This window comes from Nilaparvata lugens, unplaced genomic scaffold (assembly GCF_014356525.2).
Source record: "Nilaparvata lugens isolate BPH unplaced genomic scaffold, ASM1435652v1 scaffold5963, whole genome shotgun sequence".
NCBI classification, from domain to species: Eukaryota; Metazoa; Arthropoda; class Insecta; order Hemiptera; family Delphacidae; genus Nilaparvata; species Nilaparvata lugens.
This window is the reverse complement of record NW_024091734.1, coordinates 1-25,803: the sequence shown is the minus strand read 5'-3', so window position 1 is coordinate 25,803 and position 25,803 is coordinate 1. Positions and strand designations below refer to the sequence as shown.

Below are 25,803 nucleotides of genomic sequence, written 5' to 3'. Positions count from 1 at the left end.
AGGCTCTTATGTTTTTTATTGATAAGAATAAGATAGGTTCAATACAGGAGAGTTGTTCCACTCATACAATACCAGATATAGACAAAACTCAGAGATGACATTCATCGAACTGGTATGTATGAGAGGGGGTAAAGAGTGCAGGAATTCGGGTTATTAATTCATTGCCAACCCCTTAAGGCTTTTACAGGTGAAAAGTTCAGAATTAAGGTGAGGGAGGAGTTGTTGCAGGTTTGTCCTTATTCCAGTGAGGAATTCTTTTTGCATTATGGAATGCAAAGATTGACGACTTAGATTATAATTGACAAATCCTTATACCCCTTTCATAGGTGGTCAGTGGGATGAAAAAAAAATGAAAAAAATGATTGAAAAAATGCTGTAAATCACCCCGAAGACCTCTGCTACCGCAAATATTGGCAACAGGGTTAACAGCTAGATGGAAATTCGATGAGCGCTTCTATACAAAAATTATTTGTCAGCCCGGGAACAAATGGAAAACAATTCCCGGGAAACAAATAATTTTTGTATTGTAGCGCACATCGAATTTCCATCTAGCTGTTTACCCTGAAGTCTTCAGTGTAGCAAAAGTCTTCGGGGTGATTTACAGCATTTAATTGGGATTTTCGTTTAATAATAATTGTAAAATTTGTAACGTTGACTTTCTCTCTAAAGAACAAGGAAAAAGCCTGCACTTACCAATCACAAACCGACTCCTATCAGCCAAATCAGGCACATTCCACAAGACCTTGAGTTTGTCAGGTGCTCGGTCGCAGTTGACGGTTCGGAAGCCAGGCAGATTGAGCTGAGGCACACGTAAACTAAACGAGTGACTGCCTGGGGCCAGTAGTCGCCACTGGCATGAGGTGTTTCGAGGATAATTCTCGGGGTAGTTGGGCGATTCTATCAGCCCCGTGTTGGGGGTGTAGAAAGTGCCTCCACATAGATCTAGTCAAAGAAAACACATAACAATAATTCTTTATTGATTCATACAATGAGTAACATTCATCAAAAGGATAGGGAGAGAAGAAATTAGGCAACCTTGTGCTATTCCTCTCCAAAATTTAGATGAGGTACACCTAGTCCGAAATTGGTTGTCTTGTTGTTGTTCACTTCATAGATTTTCAGTACTTAATTATTTTCACAAAGTAGATTTTTAATTTAGATTTTGTTGTTCAATTCATAGATTTTCAGTACTTAATTATTTTCACAAAGTAGATGTTTAAATTTAGATGCTTCAAAACCAAACATAGAAGAAAATTTCACATTATTCTAACTAACTAGAAATATTCACATCATGTCTGTACTATTGAACTGACTAACTGGAAAATTGTCAAAGATTCTTTAATTACCGAGGATGGCTATAGGTCTTTTTGCATTTTTATTATAAATTCAATTTAAAAATTTTCAGTCCTTAATATTTCACAAAGTAGATTTTTAATTTAGATGCTTCAAAACCAAACATAGAAGAAATATTTCTATTATTATCACTAAAATAGGAAACATTCAAATATTAAAAAAATAATTTTGCAGGACCAAAAAAACTAACTTAAAATGTAAGAGTTGAGACTTCGGTAAATGTGTTGCTCAGTTATATCATAGAGAAACAATAGCGTAAGTAGATATCCCATGGTATAGGGCGTTTATGTCGCAACTTTTACTGTTATCTCAAGCTAATAGTCCACGTAGTTCTTTCCTGTGAAGCTTTATGACGCTGGTAGTCTCTCATATTGTGCCGTTCATACACTCTTACCCGGTCAAAACAGTAAAAACGACAATAATCGACAGTAATCGGCTTGAGATAACAGTAAAAGTTGCGACATAAACGCCATGGATAACTACTACGCTATTGTTTCTCTATGGGTATATAGAGTGTCATGTTATTATAGAGTGTCTTATGAGAGTGTCTTGGGTCCTGTAAAAGAGGAGAGCAACGTAGTGAATCAGTTGGAAAGAAATCATACCGACAGCTTCTTTTCTGAAGTCTGTACTTCTCATCTGAATCTCAAATTGTTTAGACAATGAGTACAATCACAATGATAGGGAGAGAAGAAATTAGGCAACCTTGTGCTATTCCTCTCCCAATTTAGATGAGGTTACACCTAGTCCGAAATTGGTTGTCTTGTTGTTGTTCACCCTTCATAGATTTTTCGTACTTAATTATTTTCACAAAGTAGATTTTTAAATTTAGATTTTGTTGTTCACTTCATAGATTTTTCAGTACTTAATTATTTTCACAAAGTAGATTTTTAATTTAGATGCTTCAAAACCAAACATAGAAGAAAATTTCACATTATTCTAACTAACTAGGAAATATTCACATCATGTCTGTACTATTGAACTGACTAACTGGAAAATTGTCAATGATTCTTTTAATTACCGAGGATGGCTATAGGTCTTTTTGCATTTTTATTTATAAATTCATTTAAAATTTTCAGTCCTTAATATTTTCACAAAGTAGATTTTTAAATTTAGATGCTTCAAAACCAACATAGAAGAAATATTTCATATTATTATCACTAAAATAGGAAACATTCAAATTTAAAAAAATAATTTTGCAGGACCAAAAAACTAACTTAAAATGTAAGAGTTGAGACTTCGGTAAATGTGTTGCTCAGTTATATCATAGAGAAACAATAGCGTAAGTAGATATCCCATGGTATAGGGCGTTTATGTCGCAACTTTTACTGTTATCTCAAGCTAATAGTCCACGTAGTTCTTTCCTGTGAAGCTTTATGACGCTGGTAGTCTCTCATATTGTGCCGTACATACACTCTTACCCGGTCAAAACAGTAAAAAACGACAATAATCGACAGTAATCGGCTTGAGATAACAGTAAAAGTTGCGACATAAACGCCATGGGATAACTACTTACGCTATTGTTTCTCTATGGTTATATAGAGTGTCATGTTATTATAGAGTGTCTTATGAGAGTGTCTTGGGTCCTGTAAAAGAGGAGAGCAACGTAGTGAATCAGTTGGAAAGAATCATACTCGACAGCTTATTTTCTGCGTCTGTACTTCTCATCTGAATCTCAAATTGTTTAGAGAATGAGTATACTCATAAAATAAGAATTGAGAAATTTTCACCCATGATTTCTCTATTGTAAAAACCAAGCTGTGTTGGTAGTATACTATAGTCAACCGTACGGAAATAGTCCGATGGAAATTTGAACGACTGAGTACCTCCTCACCCCCCGCACCCATAGACATTGCCAATTCGTCAGGTGTATTATAAAAATACTGATGCATTAATAATATAATTACTACTTGCCCGGCGAACTTCGTACCGCCAAAAAGTCAATGTATCTCATGTCACACTTGAATTTATTTGGTGAATCACGAATTTTATCTGACAATCGATATTTTCATTTACATCTCAATACGGACTTCCTATGTGCTTAGTCATGCAGCATTTAATTATTCCGAAAACATATTCTTCTCAATCAATTGGTAGTAGTATCTATCGGTAAAGTGTTGAATTAAAAGAAGATAGTTAATCAATGTTTCAAAGATGAATTAATGTTTTTATAGTTGTTGATTGTCAATAGATGGTCAAGGAAATATGCGATGTACGATGAATTACACAGAGTTCCATATTCTTTCCATCTTCCAATTTAGGATGGATATAAACTAAGCTAAATTTAAAAAAATAATAATTTAGTCTGTCATTCTTCAGTAGTTGTTAATGAATGCAATAAGAAACACTCTCTTTCATGAGATGGATAATTATATTCTTTCTCAACATTTTACAGTTTCTCAATGATAGGGGAGTGATAATTTATTTGTATAGGTCTTCTAAGGAACGATTATCTACAGCTGGTACCAAACAACTACACTAACTTCAACTCCAAACTACCGTTTTAATACCAGTACACAATTTATCACAGGGTGACGTGTTTATTATACAGCTGGTAACTTTAGATTATAGGTAAATAGCTAAATATAGGTAGCCGCTCGCCAAAACATAGGTCTGTAAAATGGATTAATAAATAATAATTATTAGCCACAATATTAAATTTCTGGGCAGAACCCATCCCCAATATTCACACAACATATTCCCAAATTTTCATGCCGTTCTGACGAGTAGTTTTCGAGTCTATAGGGAACAAACAAACAAACAAACTAACACACAACAGATATTCATTTTATATATTATCTTATTATATCAAGTGAGCAATTTCTGTATTTATATATCTGGTTATTTATGTTTAACGGCTCTAACGATTTTCACGAAATTGGAACATAGTGGGTTATGATATAAATATTTGATTGCACTAGGTCTCATCCTAGAGAAAACTTGCTGAACGACATTAAAAGGATAATTCATCCTTGGCTGAAACAGCTGTAGATAGTAAAAAAAGTGAGTATGTTGAAAAATCAAAATATCGCATCCCCGAAATTCATAAGCTGACGTACGGTATAGCTACTGTCAAATATAAACACGATCATTTTAGAGAATTGTGTTCTGTTTATCAATAAATAAAAATAACGAGCGAAGCTCGTGTCCCGATATTAATAATTATTAAACGAAAATCCAAATTAAATGCTGTAAATCACACCGAATATTCCATTCGCATCTATAATCAGCTGTGACAACGTTGATCAGCTCTTATTTGGCAAAGTTACATTGGTCTGTTTCAATTTTCACTGGACTATTTTTGTAGTTTAACTATGGTTAGGTTAAAAGTAGTTGTTTGAATAATTATTAAATTTTTCTGGGAAGAAAGAGGAAGTAGTGTCTAGTACAGAGCGTTCGGAAAGTCACTGTGCACTATATTTATAGAAATGAAATACTTGGTGCACATGACTTTTCAAACTCTCTGTATAATACCCAATAGTATCTTATGTCCAGGAAACGAAGAAGTTTGAATGATTACTTGAATTCATTTAAACTCGGGAAAGAAATAGGAAGTAGTGTCTTGTATAATATCCAATAGTGTCTTACAAAGAATATGACCGTATTTCTATTCTCCCGATCATGTTCTGATCCCCAAATATTCATTCGCATCTATAAACAGCTGTGGACAACGTTGATCAGCTCCAAAGTTAGTAGACAGAAGGTTGGTCACTCATCTATAGTATTTTCGTTGAAATGCAATTGGAGTGGGGGAACTGCAGCCGTGACGTAGGCTGTAGTACAGAGTAGGCAGAATATCGCATTCTTGAAAATCATATGGTGTCGTATAGTCAAATTATAAACACAAACATTTTCTGACATGCAAGCTTTCTGTTTCTGCTTTACAATAATTATTAAAACATTTGAATAATACAATCATTTTTGCCATATAAAAGCAAAAACCCACCTCCTAACCTTCCCTTTCAAACCCTTAAGGTTTTCATCTTCTAGGTCGTGTTTATATTTTGTAGTTTGGCTATACATCAGCTTGTGAATTTCGGGGATGAGATATTTTGATTCTCGTAGAACATGTGCTCGATACCAGCATGTGTTCAGTGCATTTACAATGAATGAATTCATCGGATTTATCGGGTTCGGTTTATCGGTTATTGCGATGCATTGGTTTGTCAAGATTTTTTAAGGGTTAATCTGAAATTATAATAGTATAACATTGTCTACTAACGCTTTTCCAGCTTATTAACTTTTTCGTGTCACGTTTTTAGATTCATGAAAAACTTTCAACTTCATTTTATTCATAAATAAAGTTGAATGAACTTGAAATATTTAACAACATCATTAGAATCGGTGATTCATTCGCTATAAGTATGGAGAATTTTAAAGTTCTAGGTCAATCTTGAGGAGATTATACGACGATATATTGAAGATAAAGTGAATAAAACTGTATGCTCAGTGTGGTTACTCTAGAACATTTTTACTACACGTGACGTCACGCTGCGTTCCCCCCACCACTTTGAATCATACACCTGTGAGTGATCAACCTTTGTCTACTAACGTTGGATCAGCTCTTATTTGGCAAAGTTACATTTGTCTGTTTCAATTTCCATTGCACTATTTTTGTAGTTTAACTATAGTTAGGTTAAAAGTATTGTTGAATGATTACTTAATTCATTCAAACTCTGGAAAGAAATAGGAAGTAGTGTGTTGTATAATACCCAATAGTGTCTTATGTACAGGAAACTAAGAATATGACCGTATTTCTATTCTCCCGACCATGTTGTGATACTTTTTTAATGTAATATTTGAGGAAATAAAGGATATTCAATATAGCCAGTATGGTGGAAGGCAGTCTCATTACAGATACTTGCAAGTTATCTAAATATTCTACTCACTCAGCGAAACCTTAATCCTGAATCCATCCATAGTGGCTTCCTCGTCAGTGAAGAATTTTATCCAAAGCATGTTTCCACTAGTGATTTTGAAGGAAGGAGTTGTGTAACAGTGTCTCTTGCCTCCCATCAGATACGAGGTCTCAGTGCCCCCGTCTCTCAGTTCTACATACTCACGGGTACAGCTAAAATTGAAGAAAATCACTTATAGTAATTAGTAAATCATTCAAGTGGATAGCATAACCTATAATGTTTATTCATTCATAACTCTACCTTCATTGTATTATCATTCATCCCATCATCATCACCTAGGCTTAAAATACTTCTAGAAAGTCGCCTTTGTAAAATAATAATTAATAAATAATAGTATTGATTTATAGTAATAGTGTCAATTATATATCAGTATTAACCTGACGAAAAACCTAAAAACCACTGGCATTGTAGTCGGAAGCATATCTTCCACGTGTATAAATTCAAATTATATAAATGCTATTTGACTATATTACTCAAATAGACATTTGAACATTTTCCACGTTCAAATTGTATCACTATTATTTGACTATATTAATCAAATCAAACTTCATAAAAAGATTCTATGTGAAGTTCACGTTATAATATTAATTGAGAAAGATAGGAGAACATCGTTGCTGATTCTCTTCCTTGTCACTGCCTTTTTTATAGAAGATAGCTGATACCGGTATATCTGATGTAATATTAACTGTTCATTTTTGTTGGAATTAATCAATTATATCTCATTCGTCAAGAGAATAAATTGTTCAATGCTAAATAATAAATTTATAATAAGATTGAATATTTTGTTAATTAATTATTAATTCTACATTGTTAAAGGACGATCTGGCAACAGAGCAAAGCGAGAAAGAGATAGTGCTATCCGCTTTGTTGAATTGATAGACAAGGATTTCATAAGATAAAATATTTTGTTAATAATATATTTCTACATTGTTGAAAAATTATCAGTCTACGAAGTTGGAAAAGGATAGCGTTATCTGCTTTGTTAGACAAGGATAGCAACTCCGATCTTAATACTATAGAAGTGAGTTGGACACTTGGATAATATTCGAGAATTGATTGACATTGAAGTATTGACTCAACATGTCCCTCTACTGGAAAATATTCGAGAATCAATAGAAATTTGGAGTATCAACACACTCGATATGTCTCCACTAGTGAGATTATCACTTATATTTGAAGTATTTACTCACTCACCTAAGTTGTCACTTGAATAATATTCGAGAATTAATAGACATTGGAATATTTACTCGCTCAACATGTCCATCTACTGGAAAATATACCACTATGGAGAGGCTTAGTCACTTGAAAATCTGGTGTGGCGCACTCACTCAACTTTCCTTGCCGTTATGAAAATTAATAACGTCGCGCAGTTATAAACCACAGTCTCCTCTATTATAAATTATAAATTCCAGGGTCTTACAACATGATCTCTAAACTCCAGAGTCTATTCAAGTCCTCAACTACGTTAACGCTCTTAAAGCCAATTTTCTGACTCCAGAGTTTAAAGTCTAATACTGTCCATCAGAGTAAATTCTGTCCTATACTGTCGTGACGGCGAGATATCGGTGTATAAACGACTAATGGCTGTTTGGGTTGTATCGACAATGCTAATTGACCGAGAGAAGTGAGGTCTAAGATTCAAGTCGACGGTTTTATATTTATCTTTATTTTTATATGTTTTTATGTTTATATTTATGTTCCGCATTTACGGCGAAACGCGGTAATAGATTTTCATGAAATTTGACAGGTATGTTCCTTTTTGAATTGCGCGTCGACGTACCTATATACAAGGTTTTTGGAAATTTTGCATTTCATGGATAATATAAAAGTAAAAGGAGAGTCCATCATACGCCAATATTAGAGTATAAAAATCAGACTATAGAATCATTCATAATAAATCAGCTGACAAGTGATTACACAGATGTGTGGAGAAGCCAGTCTATTGCTGTATTTCCATAAGGTCTATAGTTTCAATCAGGTACTTGTGGATGAGTCTACTGTTCACAGAACTACTAGTAGAATATCTGATCATAAAATCTAGTAGTTCTGTGAACAGTAGACCTCGCGCAGTTATAAACCACAGTCTCCTCTAATACTGTCCATCAGAGTAAATTCTGTCCTGTCCTGTCGTGTCGGCGAGATATGGGTGTATAAACGACTAATGGCTGTTTAGGTTGTTGTATCGACAATGCTAATAGTTTTATGTAAACAGCTATATGCTACTATCATCAAAAGCTTACCGAGTTGAAAGCAGAGAAAAGTCGGGAGAAAATACTATGCTACTTCAAGTTATCAATATTGCATACCTCACTGCATCACAATTAACAGTCCACACAGCATCTGTTTTTCACTAAGATACATTGAGATATTGAATTGCATGCGCCATTGCATGCAATTTATATAATCCACTCGACAGCTGATTTATGATGAATAATTCTATAGTCTGATTTTACTCTAATATTGGCGTATGAAGGAGGCTCCTTTTCCTTTTATACTAGTAGTTCTGTGAACAGTAGACCTCGCGCTCAGTAAGTTACATTGACCTGTTATGTTTTCTCAAAAATTAATAAATATTTTATCAAGTTAAAATATCTAGAAAAAATCCTAAATAAACATAGAGCTTTATGTCCTGTCGTACCGTGACGTGTCGTTCCGGAATGTGAGTGTGAGCGCTGTTATCAGGTCTGGCTGCAACTGTCTACAACGTTGATGGAAAGATACAATTTCAAGATGTTCGATGTTTTTGAACGGGTAGTATTATAGTCCTCTAGACAGCTGATTTATGATGAATAATTCTATAGTCTGATTTTTACTCTAATATTGGCGTATGAAGGAGGCTCCTTTTCCTTTTATATTATCCTAAAAATGCAATTCAAAATCCTTGTATATACGTCGATGCGCAATTTAAAAAGGAGCATACCTGTCAAATTTCATGAAAATCTATTGCTGCGTTTTGCCGTAAATCCAGAACATAAAACGCATAGATATAAAGAGAAATGCAAAACTGTCGACTTGAATCTTGGACCTCATTGCGCTCGGTCAATAATCCACTCGACAGCTGATTTATGATGAATAATTCTATAGTCTGATTTTTACTCTAATATTGGCGTATGAAGGAGGCTCCTTTTCCTTTTATACTAGTAGTTCTGTGAACAGTAGACCTCGCGCTCAGTAGTTACATTGACCTGTTATGTTTTCTCAAAAATTAATAAATATTTATCAAGTTAAAATATCTAGAAAAAATCCTAAATAAACATAGAGCTTTATGTCCTGTCGTACCGTGACGTGTCGTTCCGGAATGTGAGTGTGAGCGCTGTTATCAGGTCTGGCTGCAACTGTCTACAACGTTGATGGAAAGATACAATTTCAAGATGTTCGATGTTTTTGAACGGGTAGTATTATAGTCCTCTAGACAGCTGATTTATGATGAATAATTCTATAGTCTGATTTTTACTCTAATATTGGCGTATGAAGGAGGCTCCTTTTCCTTTTATATTATCCTAAAAATGCAATTCAAAATCCTTGTATATACGTCGATGCGCAATTTAAAAAGGAGCATACCTGTCAAATTTCATGAAAATCTATTGCTGCGTTTTGCCGTAAATCCAGAACATAAAACGCATAGATATAAAGAGAAATGCAAAACTGTCGACTTGAATCTTGGACCTCATTGCGCTCGGTCAATAATCCACTCGACAGCTGATTTATGATGAATAATTCTATAGTCTGATTTTTACTAGTGTCTGATCAGTACATATATTCTGTTTTGTTATACACTAAGGAGAATCTGCATCGTTATCAATTAAGAAATACTGTTCACTCTGTTAATACTAGAAACAATAGACAGATCTATATTAAAAACCAAAGATTGTCTAAATCTTTAAACAGTTTTGAAGCAGTTTGGCAAAAGGTGTATAATAAGTTACTGCTACACCTCCAACAAACACCCCTAAAACTGTTCAAATTAAAGGTGCACGATTAGCTGGCAAAAAATCCTTTCTATAAATTAAGTGAATTTTACGAGAGCAAAATCAGCATATCTTAATTCTTATTGTTAGCACGTATGAACTAGCTGCTTAATTTTGTAATATTGTCTTTGTTATTTGTAATATTTGGAAATGTAATCTAAATGGCAATGTAATAGTAACAATGTGTCTCTTAATGTGTGACTGTCTATTTCATGTTCTATTTGTGTGACTTTGTCTTGTGCTTTTTTGGCTGGCTGACAATAAAATTGTATTTATTTATTTATTATTCTAATGATTGAGATAAAATAGTTATCTATCATTGTATTATCTGTTATGATTCAATATGTGCCTGATTATTCATGATCTCAGAAATATATTACAAATAGAAATTGACTTTTTTCGAATACCTTACCCTGGCTTGTGGAAGATTAGGATATTTGACATAGAGATGGTTGCTAGATGTATCAGGCAGAACAGGAATGGAAGTGCCACAATACTTTCCAACACCCAGGTTCGGTGACGAATATGTCTCGCCATTTTTCAACTAGAAGAGAAAATAAAAAAATAATTAATTGAGAAACAATTGTATCAAAATATTTAGTGGAACCATAGAGAAACGATAGCATAAGTAGATATCCCATTGCATAGGGCGTTTATGTCGCAACTTTTACTGTTATCCCAAGCCGATAGTTCACGTAGTTCTTTCCTATACAGCTGTGTGACGCTGGTAGTCTCTCAAAGTGTGCCGTTCATACACTATCACCCCAACAAAACAGTAAAAATTGACAATAGTCGACAGTAATCGGCTTGAGATAACAGTAAAAGTTGCGACATAAATTCCCTATACCATGGGGAATCTACTTACCCTATTGTTTCTCTATGGTGGAACATAGAGTTTCAAGAATGACAAGTTTTTGAGGAATGAAGATAAATGTTCAGTTAAAGGAAGAAGAATATACAGAAATATACAGTGGAAAGAAAGATGATAAACAAAAATATACAGTGAAAAGGAAGAAGATAGAAAAAACATTCAGTGGAAGAGAGAAGAAAATACACAAATATTCAGTGGAAAGGGAGAAGAAGATACAGAAATATTCAGTGGAAGAAAGAAGAAGATACAAAAACATTCAGTGGAAGAGAGAGGAAGATACACAAATATTCAGTAGAAGAGAGAAGAAGATACACAAATATTCAGTGGAAAGGGAGAAGAAGATACAGAAATATTCAGTGGAAGAAAGAAGAAGATACAAAAACATTCAGTGGAAGAGAGAGGAAGATACACAAATATTCAGTGGAAGAGAGAAGAAGATACACAATATTCAGTGAAAGGGAGAAAGAAGAACAAGAATACAGAAGTATTCAGTGAAAAGGAAGAAGATATAAAAACATTCAGTGAAAAGGAAGAATATATAAAAACATTCAGTGGAAGAAAGAAGATACATAAATACTTGATGGATTGATTGAGTACTTTATTTATGTAGATTACAATATATACTGACTTATACACTTATATACAATAGCTTACAATACAGCAAAATTATAGATGAATTACATAATATAGACTGAGAAAAATTATGAACTGTATATGATATGAAAAAGCAATTTGTAATATAATAACTATAGATAATGTGGATTATATGATATGAAATAGAAGATACAGAAGTATTCAGTGAAAAGGAAGAAGATGTAAAAACATTCAGTGAAAAGGAAGAAGATATAAAAACATTCAGTGGAAGAGAGAAGATACATAAATACTTGATGGATTGATTGATTGATTAGTATTATATTGTTATGCATCTACATAAATTGGCGGAGCTTTGGACATATCAATGTCCATTCTTCGAAAGAATATAAAGAAACAATAGACAGATCTATATTAAAAACCAAAGATTGTCTAAATCTTTAAACAGTTTTGAAGCAGTTTGGCAAAAGGTGTATAATAAGTTACTGCTACACCTCCAACAAACACCCCTAAAACTGTTCAAATTAAAGGTGCACGATTAGCTGGCAAAAAATCCTTTCTATAAATTAAGTGAATTTTACGAGAGCAAAATCAGCATATCTTAATTCTTATTGTTAGCACGTATGAACTAGCTGCTTAATTTTGTAATATTGTCTTTGTTATTTGTAATATTTGGAAATGTAATCTAAATGGCAATGTAATAGTAACAATGTGTCTCTTAATGTGTGACTGTCTATTTCATGTTCTATTTGTGTGACTTTGTCTTGTGCTTTTTTGGCTGGCTGACAATAAAATTGTATTTATTTATTTTATTCTAATGATTGAGATAAAATAGTTATCTATCATTGTATTATCTGTTATGATTCAATATGTGCCTGATTATTCATGATCTCAGAAATATATTACAAATAGAAATTGACTTTTTTCGAATACCTTACCTGGCTTGTGGAAGATTAGGATATTTGACATAGAGATGGTTGCTAGATGTATCAGGCAGAACAGGAATGGAAGTGCCACAATACTTTCCAACACCCAGGTTCGGTGACGAATATGTCTCGCCATTTTTCAACTAGAAGAGAAAAAAAAAAAAAATAATTAATTGAGAAACAATTGTATCAAAATATTTAGTGGAACCATAGAGAAACGATAGCATAAGTAGATTCCCATTGCATAGGGCGTTTATGTCGCAACTTTACTGTATCCCAAGCCGATAGTTCACGTAGTTCTTTCCTATACAGCTGTGTGACGCTGGTAGTCTCTCAAAGTGTGCCGTTCATACACTATCACCCCAACAAAACAGTAAAAATTGACAATAGTCGACAGTAATCGGCTTGAGATAACAGTAAAAGTTGCGACATAAATTCCCTATACCATGGGGAATCTACTTACCCTATTGTTTCTCTATGGTGGAACATAGAGTTTCAAGAATGACAAGTTTTTGAGAATGAAGATAAATGTTCAGTTAAAGGAAGAAGAATATACAGAAATATACAGTGGAAAGAAAGATGATAAACAAAAATATACAGTGAAAGAAAAAGAAGAGAAAGAAAAAACATTCAGTGGAAGAGAGAAGAAAATACACAATATTCAGTGGAAAGGGAGGAGAAGAAGATACAGAAATATTCAGGGAAGAAAGAAGAAGATACAAAAACATTCAGTGGAAGAGAGAGGAAGATACACAAATATTCAGTAGAAGAGAGAAGAAGATACACAAATATTCAGTGGAAAGGGAGAAGAAGATACAAAAATATCTAGTGGAAGAAAGAAGAAGATACAAAAACATTCAGTGGAAGAGAGAGGAAGATACACAAATATTCAGTGGAAGAGAGAAGAAGATACACAAATATTCAGTGGAAAGGGAGAAGAAGATACAGAAGTATTCAGTGAAAAGGAAGAAGATATAAAAACATTCAGTGAAAAGGAAGAATATATAAAAACATTCAGTGGAAGAAAGAAGCAATAATACTTGATGGATTGATTGAGTACTTTATTTATGTAGATTACAATATATACTGACTTATACACTTATATACAATAGCTTACAATACAGCAAAATTATAGATGAATTACATAATATAGACTGAGAAAATAATATTGAACTGTATATGATATGAAAAAGCAATTTGTAATATAATAACTATAGATAATGTGGATTATATGATATGAAATAGAAGATACAGAAGTATTCAGTGAAAAGGAAGAAGATGTAAAAACATTCAGTGAAAAGGAAGAAGATATAAAAACATTCAGTGGAAGAGAGAAGATACATAAATACTTGATGGATTGATTGATTGATTAGTATTATATTGTTATGCATCTACATAAATTGGCGGAGCTTTGGACATATCAATGTCCATTCTTCGGAAAGAATATTAAAGAAAGGAAGAAAGAAATGGAAAGAGAGAAAAAGATACAAAAATATTGAGATGAAAACAGATTTCTGAAAATTGCAGGAGAGAGGTTTCATAGAGAGTTATCTCTCTCAAACTCTCACCGTTGCATCAATCATCAAGAGCTGAATTAGCACACAACAGTGACAGTGAAAATATAACTCTCACGAGTTGTAATTGGACTATTCCCACTCAGCTGGCCGAGTGAGCATGAATAGTCCCATTTGAAGTTATGGGGATTATTATTTTAACAAAGTAGATTTTTAAATCAAGATGGTTCAAAACCAAACCTAAAAGAAATATTTCACATTATTAACACTAAAATAGGAAATACAGTCGAACCGCTCTAAAACGAACCTCCACTTGACGAAATCCTCTACACAACGAATTTTTACCTGGTCCCATGACATTTTAGAGTTTTTGCTGCTTATTTACCTCTATTTAACGAATTTCGGACCTCTCAACAACAAAGTTTTCTCTTGATTTCAACATACAAAGTGTAGTGTGTATAGGAAGCAGACGGTCATTTTCAAGGAATTCTTTAGTTTCAGCAGAAAGGTCAATAGACTAAAAATAATGACAATTCAGTTAGGAAGAAGATAGAGTGGTAGACAGTCAATAGATGGTGAAACACATGTCGGAAATTGAATGCAAGTTACTGGAAATTGAATTCCAAAAGCTTGTCATTATTGTAGACCAGGTCGGTGAACGACTGGACTTTCCCATTCTTGCTTTTGGCACACATTTCAATCCTTTGAAATGACTATGATGATGATGATGATGACTGTGACGAACCAGAGGAGAAGAATCCGTCAGATCAAGAAGTTCTAGAGGCTTTCAAAATTATCAGGCAAGGGTTAAAACTGAAAAATAGTGTACCAGACATGTCCGACTGTTTGAATAGATGTGAGTCGTTTATCGAACATGATGTTTTATTCGAATGCAAAATTCAACCGATATTACTCACTTTTTCAAATATAAAACAAAAAAATAGGAAATTTTTGAGTTATTATAGTATTTATAGTGAAGTTATTGACAAAATAACCGTATTTTGCGGTGCATCTAATAGTAGTGTAAAAAGTTGAAAATATTGCTACAGAGTATGTACTTTGATTAAACTCCACTAATAGTACAAATCAAGCTTTCTAGAAATAAATTGGTGAGTTTACTTACTTATTACGTTCTACAAATATTAAAAAACATGATTTTTTCAACAGCATGAACAAAATTTTCAAATTCCATATTAATATTGGCCTAATAGGTACCCTACCTACACGTCGTGATGATTTGTTTAATGTACCATATTCATTTATTTACCGCCGTGATACGATATTATGAGATCCATAGGATCGTGGCAGTTTCTTGACAGAACCTCTCAATAACGAATACCTATCGGCAGCGAATTTTTTCTCGGGATAATCGAATTCGTTATACAGAGGTTCGACTGTATTCACATATATATTAATGAAATAATTTCACCGGACCAAAAAACAAACTTGATATTCTAATAAACCTAATATTTTCTCCTATAATAAATACGTTGTTTCTGTAATTTGATGTAATTTTCCAACTCACCAGAACATAGTCAGTGCCACAAGCCTTGCCCGGCGCCTGGGGTATGTCGAGCTTGTCGAATTGGACCTGAATGGTGCGCCCTGGTCTCACCTTGACGTGCCACTCGCAAACCATGCCCGAGTGAACAGCCAGCCTCTGATCCGGGTCGATGTCCCAAGTGGAGATCTCACCGTTGGGCCTTCTAGCTCACCACCGCAAACTAATTAAACAAAATTAAATTAACCGATGAATATATGAAAATGGAAAAAAAATAGCGAGCTATTTGTAAGATAATAATTCTTTCTTTTTCCATCGTCCTGATACCTCCCCCCCCACCAAAGAAGGGAGTTTGATATAGAAAAAATAACAAAAAAAAATGAAATACACTTAAAAAATCTGGTGTGGCGCACTCACACAACTTCCTTGCCGTTATGAAAATTGATCACCTAACGCTAGTGTTCCCGCGCATCTCAAGTCTACTATTCAAAGATTTGAGCCAGCTGGTGACAGGGCAATAAAGCTGGAGAAGCACGAGGTCTGCTATCTCTTCATAGTGAATGATTCAATAGAATAAACAATATTTGCAATGAATAATCACATTTTCTCGTATGTAGAGCTTATTTTCAATTTTAGGTGGAAATGTTACTGAACATTAATCGTAGAGATTTTCATGCTCAATCTTTTCCATTTGATTTTTTTTTTTTTTTTGTTTAAATTGTATCTGAAGCCTGATAATTGGAAATTTAAAACAAATTGCATAGATGGGGTGGCGTTCTGGAATTTTTACAGATATGAGACTTGTGGCAGTTGATAGAGCTTATCAATGTCTATTTTAGATAAATTTGATCAAAATCGTTGGAGCTGTTTTCGAGAAAATCACGAAAAACCCTGTTTTTGACAACATTTCGCCTTTTAGCCGCCATCTTGAATTGCATTTGATCGAAATTGTTCGTGTAAGGACCTTATAGTGTAAGGACCTTAAGTTCCAAATTTCAAGTCATTCGGTGATTAGGAGATGAGATATCGTGTACACAGACGCACATACACTCATACACACACACAACACACACACACACACCACACCACACACACACACACACACACACACACACACACACACACACACACACACACACACACATACAGACCAATACCCAAAACCACTTTTTTGGACTCAGGGGACCTTGAAACGTATGTAAAAAGTTGAAAATATTGCTACAGAGTATGTACTTTGATTAAACTCCACTAATAGTACAAATCAAGCTTTCTAGAAATAAATTGGTGAGTTTACTTACTTATTACGTTCTACAAATATTAAAAAACATGATTTTTTCAACAGCATGAACAAAATTTTCAAATTTCCATATTAATATTGGCCTAATAGGTACCCTACCTACACGTTCGTGATGATTTGTTTAATGTACCATATTCATTTATTTACCGCCGTGATACGATATTATGAGATCCATAGGATCGTGGCAGTTTTCTTGACAGAACCTCTCAATAACGAATACCTATCGGCAGCGAATTTTTTCTCGGGATAATCGAATTCGTTATACAGAGGTTCGACTGTATTCACATATATTATTAATGAAATAATTTCACCGGACCAAAAAACAAACTTGATATTCTAAATAAACCTAATATTTTCTCCTATAATAAATACGTTGTTTCTGTAATTTGATGTAATTTTCCAACTCACCAGAACATAGTCAGTGCCACAAGCCTTGCCCGGCGCCTGGGGTATGTCGAGCTTGTCGAATTGGACCTGAATGGTGCGCCCTGGTCTCACCTTGACGTGCCACTCGCAAACCATGCCCGAGTGAACAGCCAGCCTCTGATCCGGGTCGATGTCCCAAGTGGAGATCTCACCGTTGGGGCCTTCTAGCTCACCACCGCAAACTAATTAAACAAAATTAAATTAACAGATGAATATATGAAAATGGAAAAAAAATAGCGAGCTATTTGTAAGATAATAATTCTTTTCTTTTTCCATCGTCCTGATACCTCCCCCCCCACCAAAAGAAGGGAGTTTGATATAGAAAAAATAACAAAAAAAAATGAAAAATACACTTAAAAAATCTGGTGTGGCGCACTCACACAACTTTCCTTGCCGTTATGAAAATTGATCACCTAACGCTAGTGTTCCCGCGCATCTCAAGTCTACTATTCAAAGATTTGAGCCAGCTGGTGACAGGGCAATAAAGCTGGAGAAGCACGAGGTCTGCTATCTCTTCATAGTGAATGATTCAATAGAATAAACAATAATTTGCAATTGAATAATCACATTTTCTCGTATGTAGAGCTTATTTTCAATTTTAGGTGGAAATGTTACTGAACATTAATCGTAGAGATTTTCATGCTCAATCTTTTCCATTTGATTTTTTTTTTTTTTTTGTTTAAATTGTATCTGAAGCCTGATAATTGGAAATTTAAAACCAAACTTTGCATAGATGGGGTGGCGTTCCTGGAATTTTTACAGATATGAGACTTGTGGCAGTTGATAGAGCTTATCAATGTCTATTTTAGATATAAATTTGATCAAAATCGTTGGAGCTGTTTTCGAGAAAATCACGAAAAACCCTGTTTTTGACAACATTTTCGCCTTTTTAGCCGCCATCTTGAATTGCATTTGATCGAAATTGTTCGTGTAAGGACCTTATAGTGTAAGGACCTTAAGTTCCAAATTTCAAGTCATTCCGTTGATTAGGAGATGAGATATCGTGTACACAGACGCACATACACTCATACACACACAACACACACACCACACACACACACCACACACACACACACACACACACACACACACACACACACACACACACACACACACACATACAGACCAATACCCAAAAACCACTTTTTTGGACTCAGGGGACCTTGAAACGTATGGAAATTTGGAAATTGGGGTACCTTAATTTTTTTCGGAATAGGGCAAGGAAAGTAAAAATAAATCTTGCAAACAAAAAATGAAGAATAATAAACAAAGCAAAAATGACGAATGATAAAACCATAGAGAAACAATAGCGTGAGTAGATATCCCATGGTATAGGACGTTTTTTTTTTTTTGTTATCTCAAGTCGATTACTGTAGATTTTTACTGTTTTGTTGGGGTAAGAGTGTACGGTATGAACGGCACAATATGAGGTACTACCAGCGTCATAAAGCTTCACAGGAAAGAACTACGTGGACTATCAGCTTGAAATAACAGTAAAAGTTGCGACATAAAAGCCCTATACCATGGGATATCTACTTATGCTATTGTTTCTCTATGATAAAACCTTCTAAAGAAGGTTTGACTGGAGGAGTCAAGTTTTACATTATATTTTTATAAGAAAAAAAACATAGAAATAGTACATTGATATAATCAATTAGTGATCTCAAAATAATTAGTTTTATTTTGAATTATTAGGAATGTTTAATTCGTCAAGGAAAAACGTTTCCAATTATAGAAAATGAGAATAGATTCACTTTGCTGTTACAACTACTGCGACTACGCCCCGTTTTGGAAAGTCAATTTTCTGACTCCAGCTGTCTAAAGTCTAGAACTTAACTAAAATCCCGAGCTCGGAAACCGGCCCTTATATGCAGCACCTTGTCTTCGCTCATGCAAAATTCTACTTATATTTATAGAAATTCTACAAGTTTTATAGTTACTAGTAGTTCTGTGAACAGTAGACCTCGCGCTCAGTGAGTTACATTGACCTGTTATGTTTTCTCAAAAATTAATAAATAATTTATCAATAAAAATGTCTAGAAAAAATCCTAAATAAACAGAGCTTTCTGTCCTATATCTACCGTGACGTGTCGTCCCGGATTTTGATTGTGAGCACTGTTATCAGGTCTGGCTGCAACTGTCTACAACGTTGATGGAAAGATACAATTTTCAAGATGATCGATGTTTTTGAACGGGTAGTATTATAGTCAACTGTCTACTAACGTTTATGGAAAGATATATTTTCAAGATGTTCGATGTTTTTGACGGTAGTTATAGTGAACTGTCTACTACATTGATGGAAAGATACATTTCAAAATGTTCGATGTTTTTGAACGGTAGTATTATAGTCCACTAACAGCTGATTTATGATGAATAGTTCTATAGTCTGATTTTTACTCTAATATTAGCGTATATGAAGGAGGCTCCTTTTTCCTTTTATATTATCCTTTAAATGCAAAATTTCCAAAAACCTTGTATATAAGTCGACGCGCATTTTAAAAAGGAACATACCTGTCAAATTTCATGAAAATCTATTACCGCGTTTCGCCGTAAATGCGCAACATAAAAACATATAAACATTCAAACATTTAAACATTAAGAGAAATGCCAAACCGTCGACTTAAATCTTAGACCTCACTTCGCTCGGTCAATTAGAAAAATAATTATTTAATAAGATACCTTATTTGAAAAGATCGTTTACAGGAAGAATTCTATATTTTTGTAACAAATTTGGTTTAGGGTTACTCTCTTGTTTTGAATGAATTATTTTCAGCAAGGAATTGTGTAATCTCTTAACTCTATAATTTCATAGAATCCTGTTGTTTTTCTTACTAAATTTATTTTCTTGAAAAGAATAATTTTCATTTTCTTGTTTGGTAGAAGTGTACGGTGACTTGAATGAATGAGATAAATGAATTTCTTACCAGCATTCACAATAGCCGAAAACCCAGTCTTGTTAACAAAGTAGTCTGTGACGAATGTAACCTGCATACGACGTGTGTTGTAGATATATGACTCATATTTCGCAGTATTCTCACAGTATTTGCCCTTCACCGTCATATCTGCTTTGTCCTTTTCCTCTGTTAAACAAACTTATAAAATAGGAATTTAGTCAATAAACGATAAGTTTTCAAGTTTCTGACACATGTTGAAACACACAATATTGAGAAATCAATAGTTGAATAATCAATGAAAAATGGTGAAATATTGGAATATTTATTCAGGGTTAGCCAATGAGTAGAATCAAATGATGCACAGGATGTCTGATAGGTCACTCCCTATTTTTATACGCTATAATTTCTTTATTAATGAACCAATCTTGTTAGAACTACATTTGTTAGATACAGCACTCCTTGAGGTTGTTTTTAACACCAATTTTCATTTGTTTCAGTTAAAAAATGCCCCATCTCTTGACTAGAAGAACGAGCAAAATAGCAGCTCGTTATGAGGTCTGGGGATCTGTGGTGCGAGTACAAAGGTGGTGGAGAGCTGTTTTTCGGGACGTATTTCGTCACATATCTTGGAAATTACTGTAGCTACAGGTCTGGAACGGTTGTTTTCAATTTTTCAGTTCATTTTACATAAAGTACGCTAAATTGTACATCTTAATTAATAGCAAACACATACCCGTAGGGCTTCGGTTCAGCAGGGGAATTGAAATTCAGACGAAATCTTTTACCATGTATAACTTGGTAACTGAAGCATTTTCGGACCTATATTAATTAGAACTTTTTTTCTTCTTTTGATGTGAGGAATCACGCCCTGACTTATGGGCACCTTTTTTCAAAACACCCTGTATACCATGAGACATCTTCTTATGCTATGGTTTCTCTATAATATCAGTTACCAGAAGGAACAGTTACTCACGTATAGCCACTTGCACATAGTCGGCCTCACAGTTCTCAGAAGACTCTATATCAATGGCGATGATGACATGTGAGTTTAACCCCGGGCCTGTCTCCACGTCCACGTACAGTTCAAATCGCTGGCGTAGCCTTCAGGAAAGCCGGGACTTGCAAAGCGGGCAGTCCCGTTAAAGCCGGTCACACGGCTTACAAATACGTGGCCTCCACATCCTTCTATGTTTAGAAAAAAATAAGAAAAATTGTTGAATGTTGACAAAATTTTAAATACATTCATAGGCTAGTCACACACCGATTAGTCAAGACAAGACTAGTCACGTTTAGTCACAATACTTCACATAGTTCCTTATGGAGTCATGTCTAATTGCATGACTAATCAGTGTGAGTTACGTCATAAGCAGCAATATGAAGTATTGTGACTAAACGTGACTAGTCTTGTCTTGAATAATCGGTGTGTGACCAGCCTTAAGGTTTTAATGTATCTATCATAACTTCTACGTTTAGAAAAAAGTTAAGAAAAATTGTTAGAAGTTGACAAGATTTGAAGTAAATTTTAAGGTTTCAATGTGTCGATCAATAACTTCTACTTTTAGGGAAAATTGAAGAAAAATTGTTGAAAGTTGACAAAATTTGAAGTAAATTTTAAGGTTTCAATGTGTCGATCAATAACTTCTACGTTTAGAAAAAATGGTTAATTGTTGATAAAATTTGAAGTAAATGTTAAGGTTTCAATGTGTCTATCAAAACTTCTACGTTTAGGAAAAATTGAAGAAAAATTGTTGAAAGTTGACAAAATTTGAAGTAAATTTTAAGGTTTCAATGTGTCGATCAATAACTTCTACGTTTAGAAAAAATGGTTAATTGTTGATAAAATTTGAAGTAAATGTTAAGGTTTCATGTGTCTATCAAAACTTCTACATTAGGAAAAATTATTGAAAGTTGACAAAATTGAAGTAAATTTTAAGGTTTCAATGTGTCGATCAATAACTTCTACGTTTGGGAAAAATTGTTGAAAGTTGACAAATTTGCAGTAAATTTTAAGGTTCAATGTATCGATCAATAACTTCTACGTTTAGAAAAAATGGTTGATTGTTGATAAAATTTGAAGTAAATGTTAAGGTTTCAAAACTTCTACGTTTAGGATAAATTGAAGAAAAATTGTTGAAAGTTGACAAAATTTGAAGTAAATTTCAAGGTTTCAATGTGTCGATCAATAACACTACAATAGTATGTCACTATATAATGATAGCTTCATTGTCTCATGAACAATATCATCTACTTCTGTAATGAGGACTTCAAATAGAGGACTTCAATCACCTTATGTGCCGGTTGCAAATTTGCCGGTAAAATTTTAACCATAATCAATTTCACGAGAACCAATCAGAGAAGACCTTTATGAAAAGACGGCTTCTCTGATTGGTTCTCGTGAAATTAATTATGGTTAAAATTTATAAACGACTTTTGTGCAACCGGGCCAAATCTACCAAGTGGGAGCATTCTTAGTCATGAACGACGAGTATAGATCAAGAAAAATAATCTATTTTCATAGGTTTAATGAAATATTCAAAGAGTAATAAATTAAATCTACTAACCAGTAAAAATATTCTAATTTATTTATTGTTTTTTATGGTTTTTATTGCCAGAGAGATCCTTTTGGATGTTCTGCCTTTCCGTATTACCCAATGTCATTTCCTATCAACACTCAAGTTAATAGGTTATGTATTCGGTTCTTCATGTTTTATCACTAAAAATTTGCACTTTAACTTCCTGAGTTTTCATGTTATGATATTCTAGAGTGTAAACAATTACAAGTACCTTGGTATTCTTGTCGATAAGCATCTACGCTGGTCACCTTAGATTAGCTACCTTTGTAGAAAATTAAGGGTGGTCAATTTGAAAATGTACATGCTTAGAAGTATTTTGAGTCTAAAATTACAAAAATCTGTTTATTTTGCTTTACTCAAATCCTTAGTTCAGTATGGTAATTCTATATGGGGAGGAACTTTTGATTCAACTTTAAAACCTGTATATTACATTTTTTCTCGATTAAAATCGAATCTTCAATTCGAGATCTATAAAACTTGATAGTAAATATCAGAGTAATCGATCTGCGGACAACTTTTTGACTGAGAATTTATCGTAAATAATTGTGTTGCACTTTCCATGGTACACCGAAACTGAGTTAACAGAATAACAGATAAATAGATCATTATAAATATAGAGGATATATAATTTAAAATAACAGTTTCGAAAAAAGTTTTATCGAGAACAAATGTAAAATGTAAATTCTAAACTTGTAATTTATAATTTTTTTGGAATTTAATATCGGTGACGTGTTCATAACGTCGACACTGATTTTGAGGTGGGCTTTGCTCTGTACTTGTTAGGCTTCTCTCTAAAAAATGGTGGCTGGCTAGTGTTCTATTTTGTTTCTCTGAATATTTTTCTGTTTAATTGAGTTTTTAATGTTTTAAATAGAGTTTTGAACAGTTTTATGGTGTTCTAATTTTGTATAAATTGTTTTGTGTGTCTACAAGCCTATAGCCATTGTTTTTCAACTATATAAATGGATAAGTATTTAGCTTGTAATGATGCTAGATGCTTAAGTGTGTAAGGTATTGTTTTGTGGATTGTGTGTATATTGCCAAATTCTTCTGAAGATTATAAGTTGGTTTGCTCTGAAAACTGGATTTTCATTCATAAGCAATAGATCCATTCATAGTTTATCAAGAATCTACCATTTTGGAGCCGATAACTTCCTTTAGGTTAATAGGTGTGAATGCTATCCAACCTATTTAGGAGAAAATGGTAGCACGGCAAACCTTTATTTGTTCTACAATAGTTAGTTATCAAAACAATAATGAAGTATCCAAGAGATTTCCCAAGTGTCACATTGTTTCAAAATTACAATCTGTTCACTATAAGAATTTTTCATTTTAAAGACTTAAGAAACATGTGCTCAATTAAAAAATATGCAAAATTTTCAAAGAGTAACTAGACAAGTCGCTCAAAACTTAATCATAATTGAAAGAGTTGACAGCACCCGTAGAAGTATTTCATATTTGAGAAATAAGCTCTACATAAAGTTCCAAGAGGATGGTTGATGAAGAAGCCTAAAATAAAAGAACTCCATACCTGGGTGAAAGAAAATTATTTTTATTCAATTAATGATTTGGTTTGATATTGATTAATGTTGTATGAATTTAAAATTCAGCTTTATGTAGGCCTATATCTTTATTATTGTTATTTCTTAGAATGCAATATTGGGTTAGTTGAATGTTAATTATTGTAAGCCTATATTATAATATTTATATAGTAATATTAATGTACAAGTGAATAAGATATATTAAGACTCCACGTCGGCGTACAAGTTTTCTTTTGCCGACGTGTAGCACAAGGTTGTTTTCCTTTTTGTTGTATTCTGTATATATTTTTTGTGCAATAAACGATTTGATTTGATTTGATGATCTAATGAAAAATATTCAAATAATAATTAAATTGAATCTAGGTACTAACCAGTAGCATTCTTTGTTAAGAACGACGAGTATGGATCAAAAACCAAATCCTCGGCGATCCAGGTCAGTTGGAACTTGGAACCGATGTAGAGGAACCCGCTGGTCACAAATCTGATAAATACCACGTTGCCTGTGCTTCGTACGGGATCCGGTGACACGGTTCCGAAATTCTTCGCCAGTGACGGTGCTTTGGAGTCGAATCCATCGAAAATCTTGAACAAAAAAAACGTCTTGATGAATGATTTTTTCAAAGTATGATGATGCCATGATGAGCTCCAAACTTTATTCAGAAATATCTCATATTCTTTATTGATTCATAAAAGTACATCATCAAAAATGATAGGGAAGGAAAAAATAAGATGACCTTGTGCTATTCCTCTCCAAATTTAGATAAGGTACACATAGTCCGAAATAGGTCAAGTCTTGTAGTTGTTCACTTCACAAAGTTTTCAGTCCTTAATTATTTTCTCAAAGTAGAAAATTTAGATGCTTCAAAACCAAAATAGAATAAATATTTCACACTAGCCGTTAGGCTCGCTTCGCTCACCATATCCGTCTAGACAGGGGGCCCCGCCCCCTGGACCACGACTGGATCGTCCAAGAATGAGATCAGCAGGCTCGCTTCACTCGCCTGCATTTTTCATTTCAGCATTTTTTTCATATGTTAGGACGATCCAGTCGGGGGTCCAGACTAAACGTCTGGCTAAACGGATATGGCGAGCGAAGCGAGCCTGACGGCTAGTAATATAATATTCCCAGGAATAGCTCCGATTGAAGTAGCAGTGCCCAATCAATTTTTCCGCGATAAATTCATTTCAATCTTCAACTTGGTGCCAACCTAACAAAGTCAACTCAACTTAATGCCAACCTGACAAAATTATTAATTTAGTTACCAGTTAACAACTGTTTCGAAGAGGTACTCTCTCTAGATTATAGTTCTATTAACATATGGTATGGCCTTTTTTCAATATAAATAAGAGAATAAGAAGAATATACATGCTAAAAGACGAACTTTAAACACTTAAAAGCCACCCTTAGAGTTAAAATATTGCCAAAAGA

At 33.8% G+C, this 25,803-nt stretch overlaps 2 protein-coding genes across 2 annotated transcripts; both read right to left on the bottom strand.

Moving 5' to 3' along the window:
* Positions 1 to 693: 693 nt before the first annotated feature.
* LOC111056698 (cubilin) lies at positions 694 to 10,786 on the bottom strand (the record flags this gene model as incomplete). The annotated part of the gene is made up of 3 exons (XM_039445009.1): positions 10,653 to 10,786; positions 6,243 to 6,424; positions 694 to 942 (listed from the first exon to the last, which is right to left on the bottom strand). Coding segments are annotated over exons 1-3 (556 nt in total), but the record flags the coding sequence as incomplete, so codon positions are not given.
* Positions 10,781 to 21,290, bottom strand: LOC120356148 (cubilin homolog). The gene is made up of 5 exons (XM_039445008.1): positions 21,234 to 21,290; positions 20,291 to 20,446; positions 17,349 to 17,548; positions 12,641 to 12,771; positions 10,781 to 10,784 (listed from the first exon to the last, which is right to left on the bottom strand). The coding sequence occupies exons 2-5, from the start codon at positions 20,424 to 20,426 to the stop codon at positions 10,781 to 10,783; spliced, it is 471 nt and encodes a 156-aa protein (XP_039300942.1). The 5' UTR covers positions 20,427 to 20,446; positions 21,234 to 21,290.
* Between the last annotated feature and the right edge of the window lie 4,513 nt (positions 21,291 to 25,803).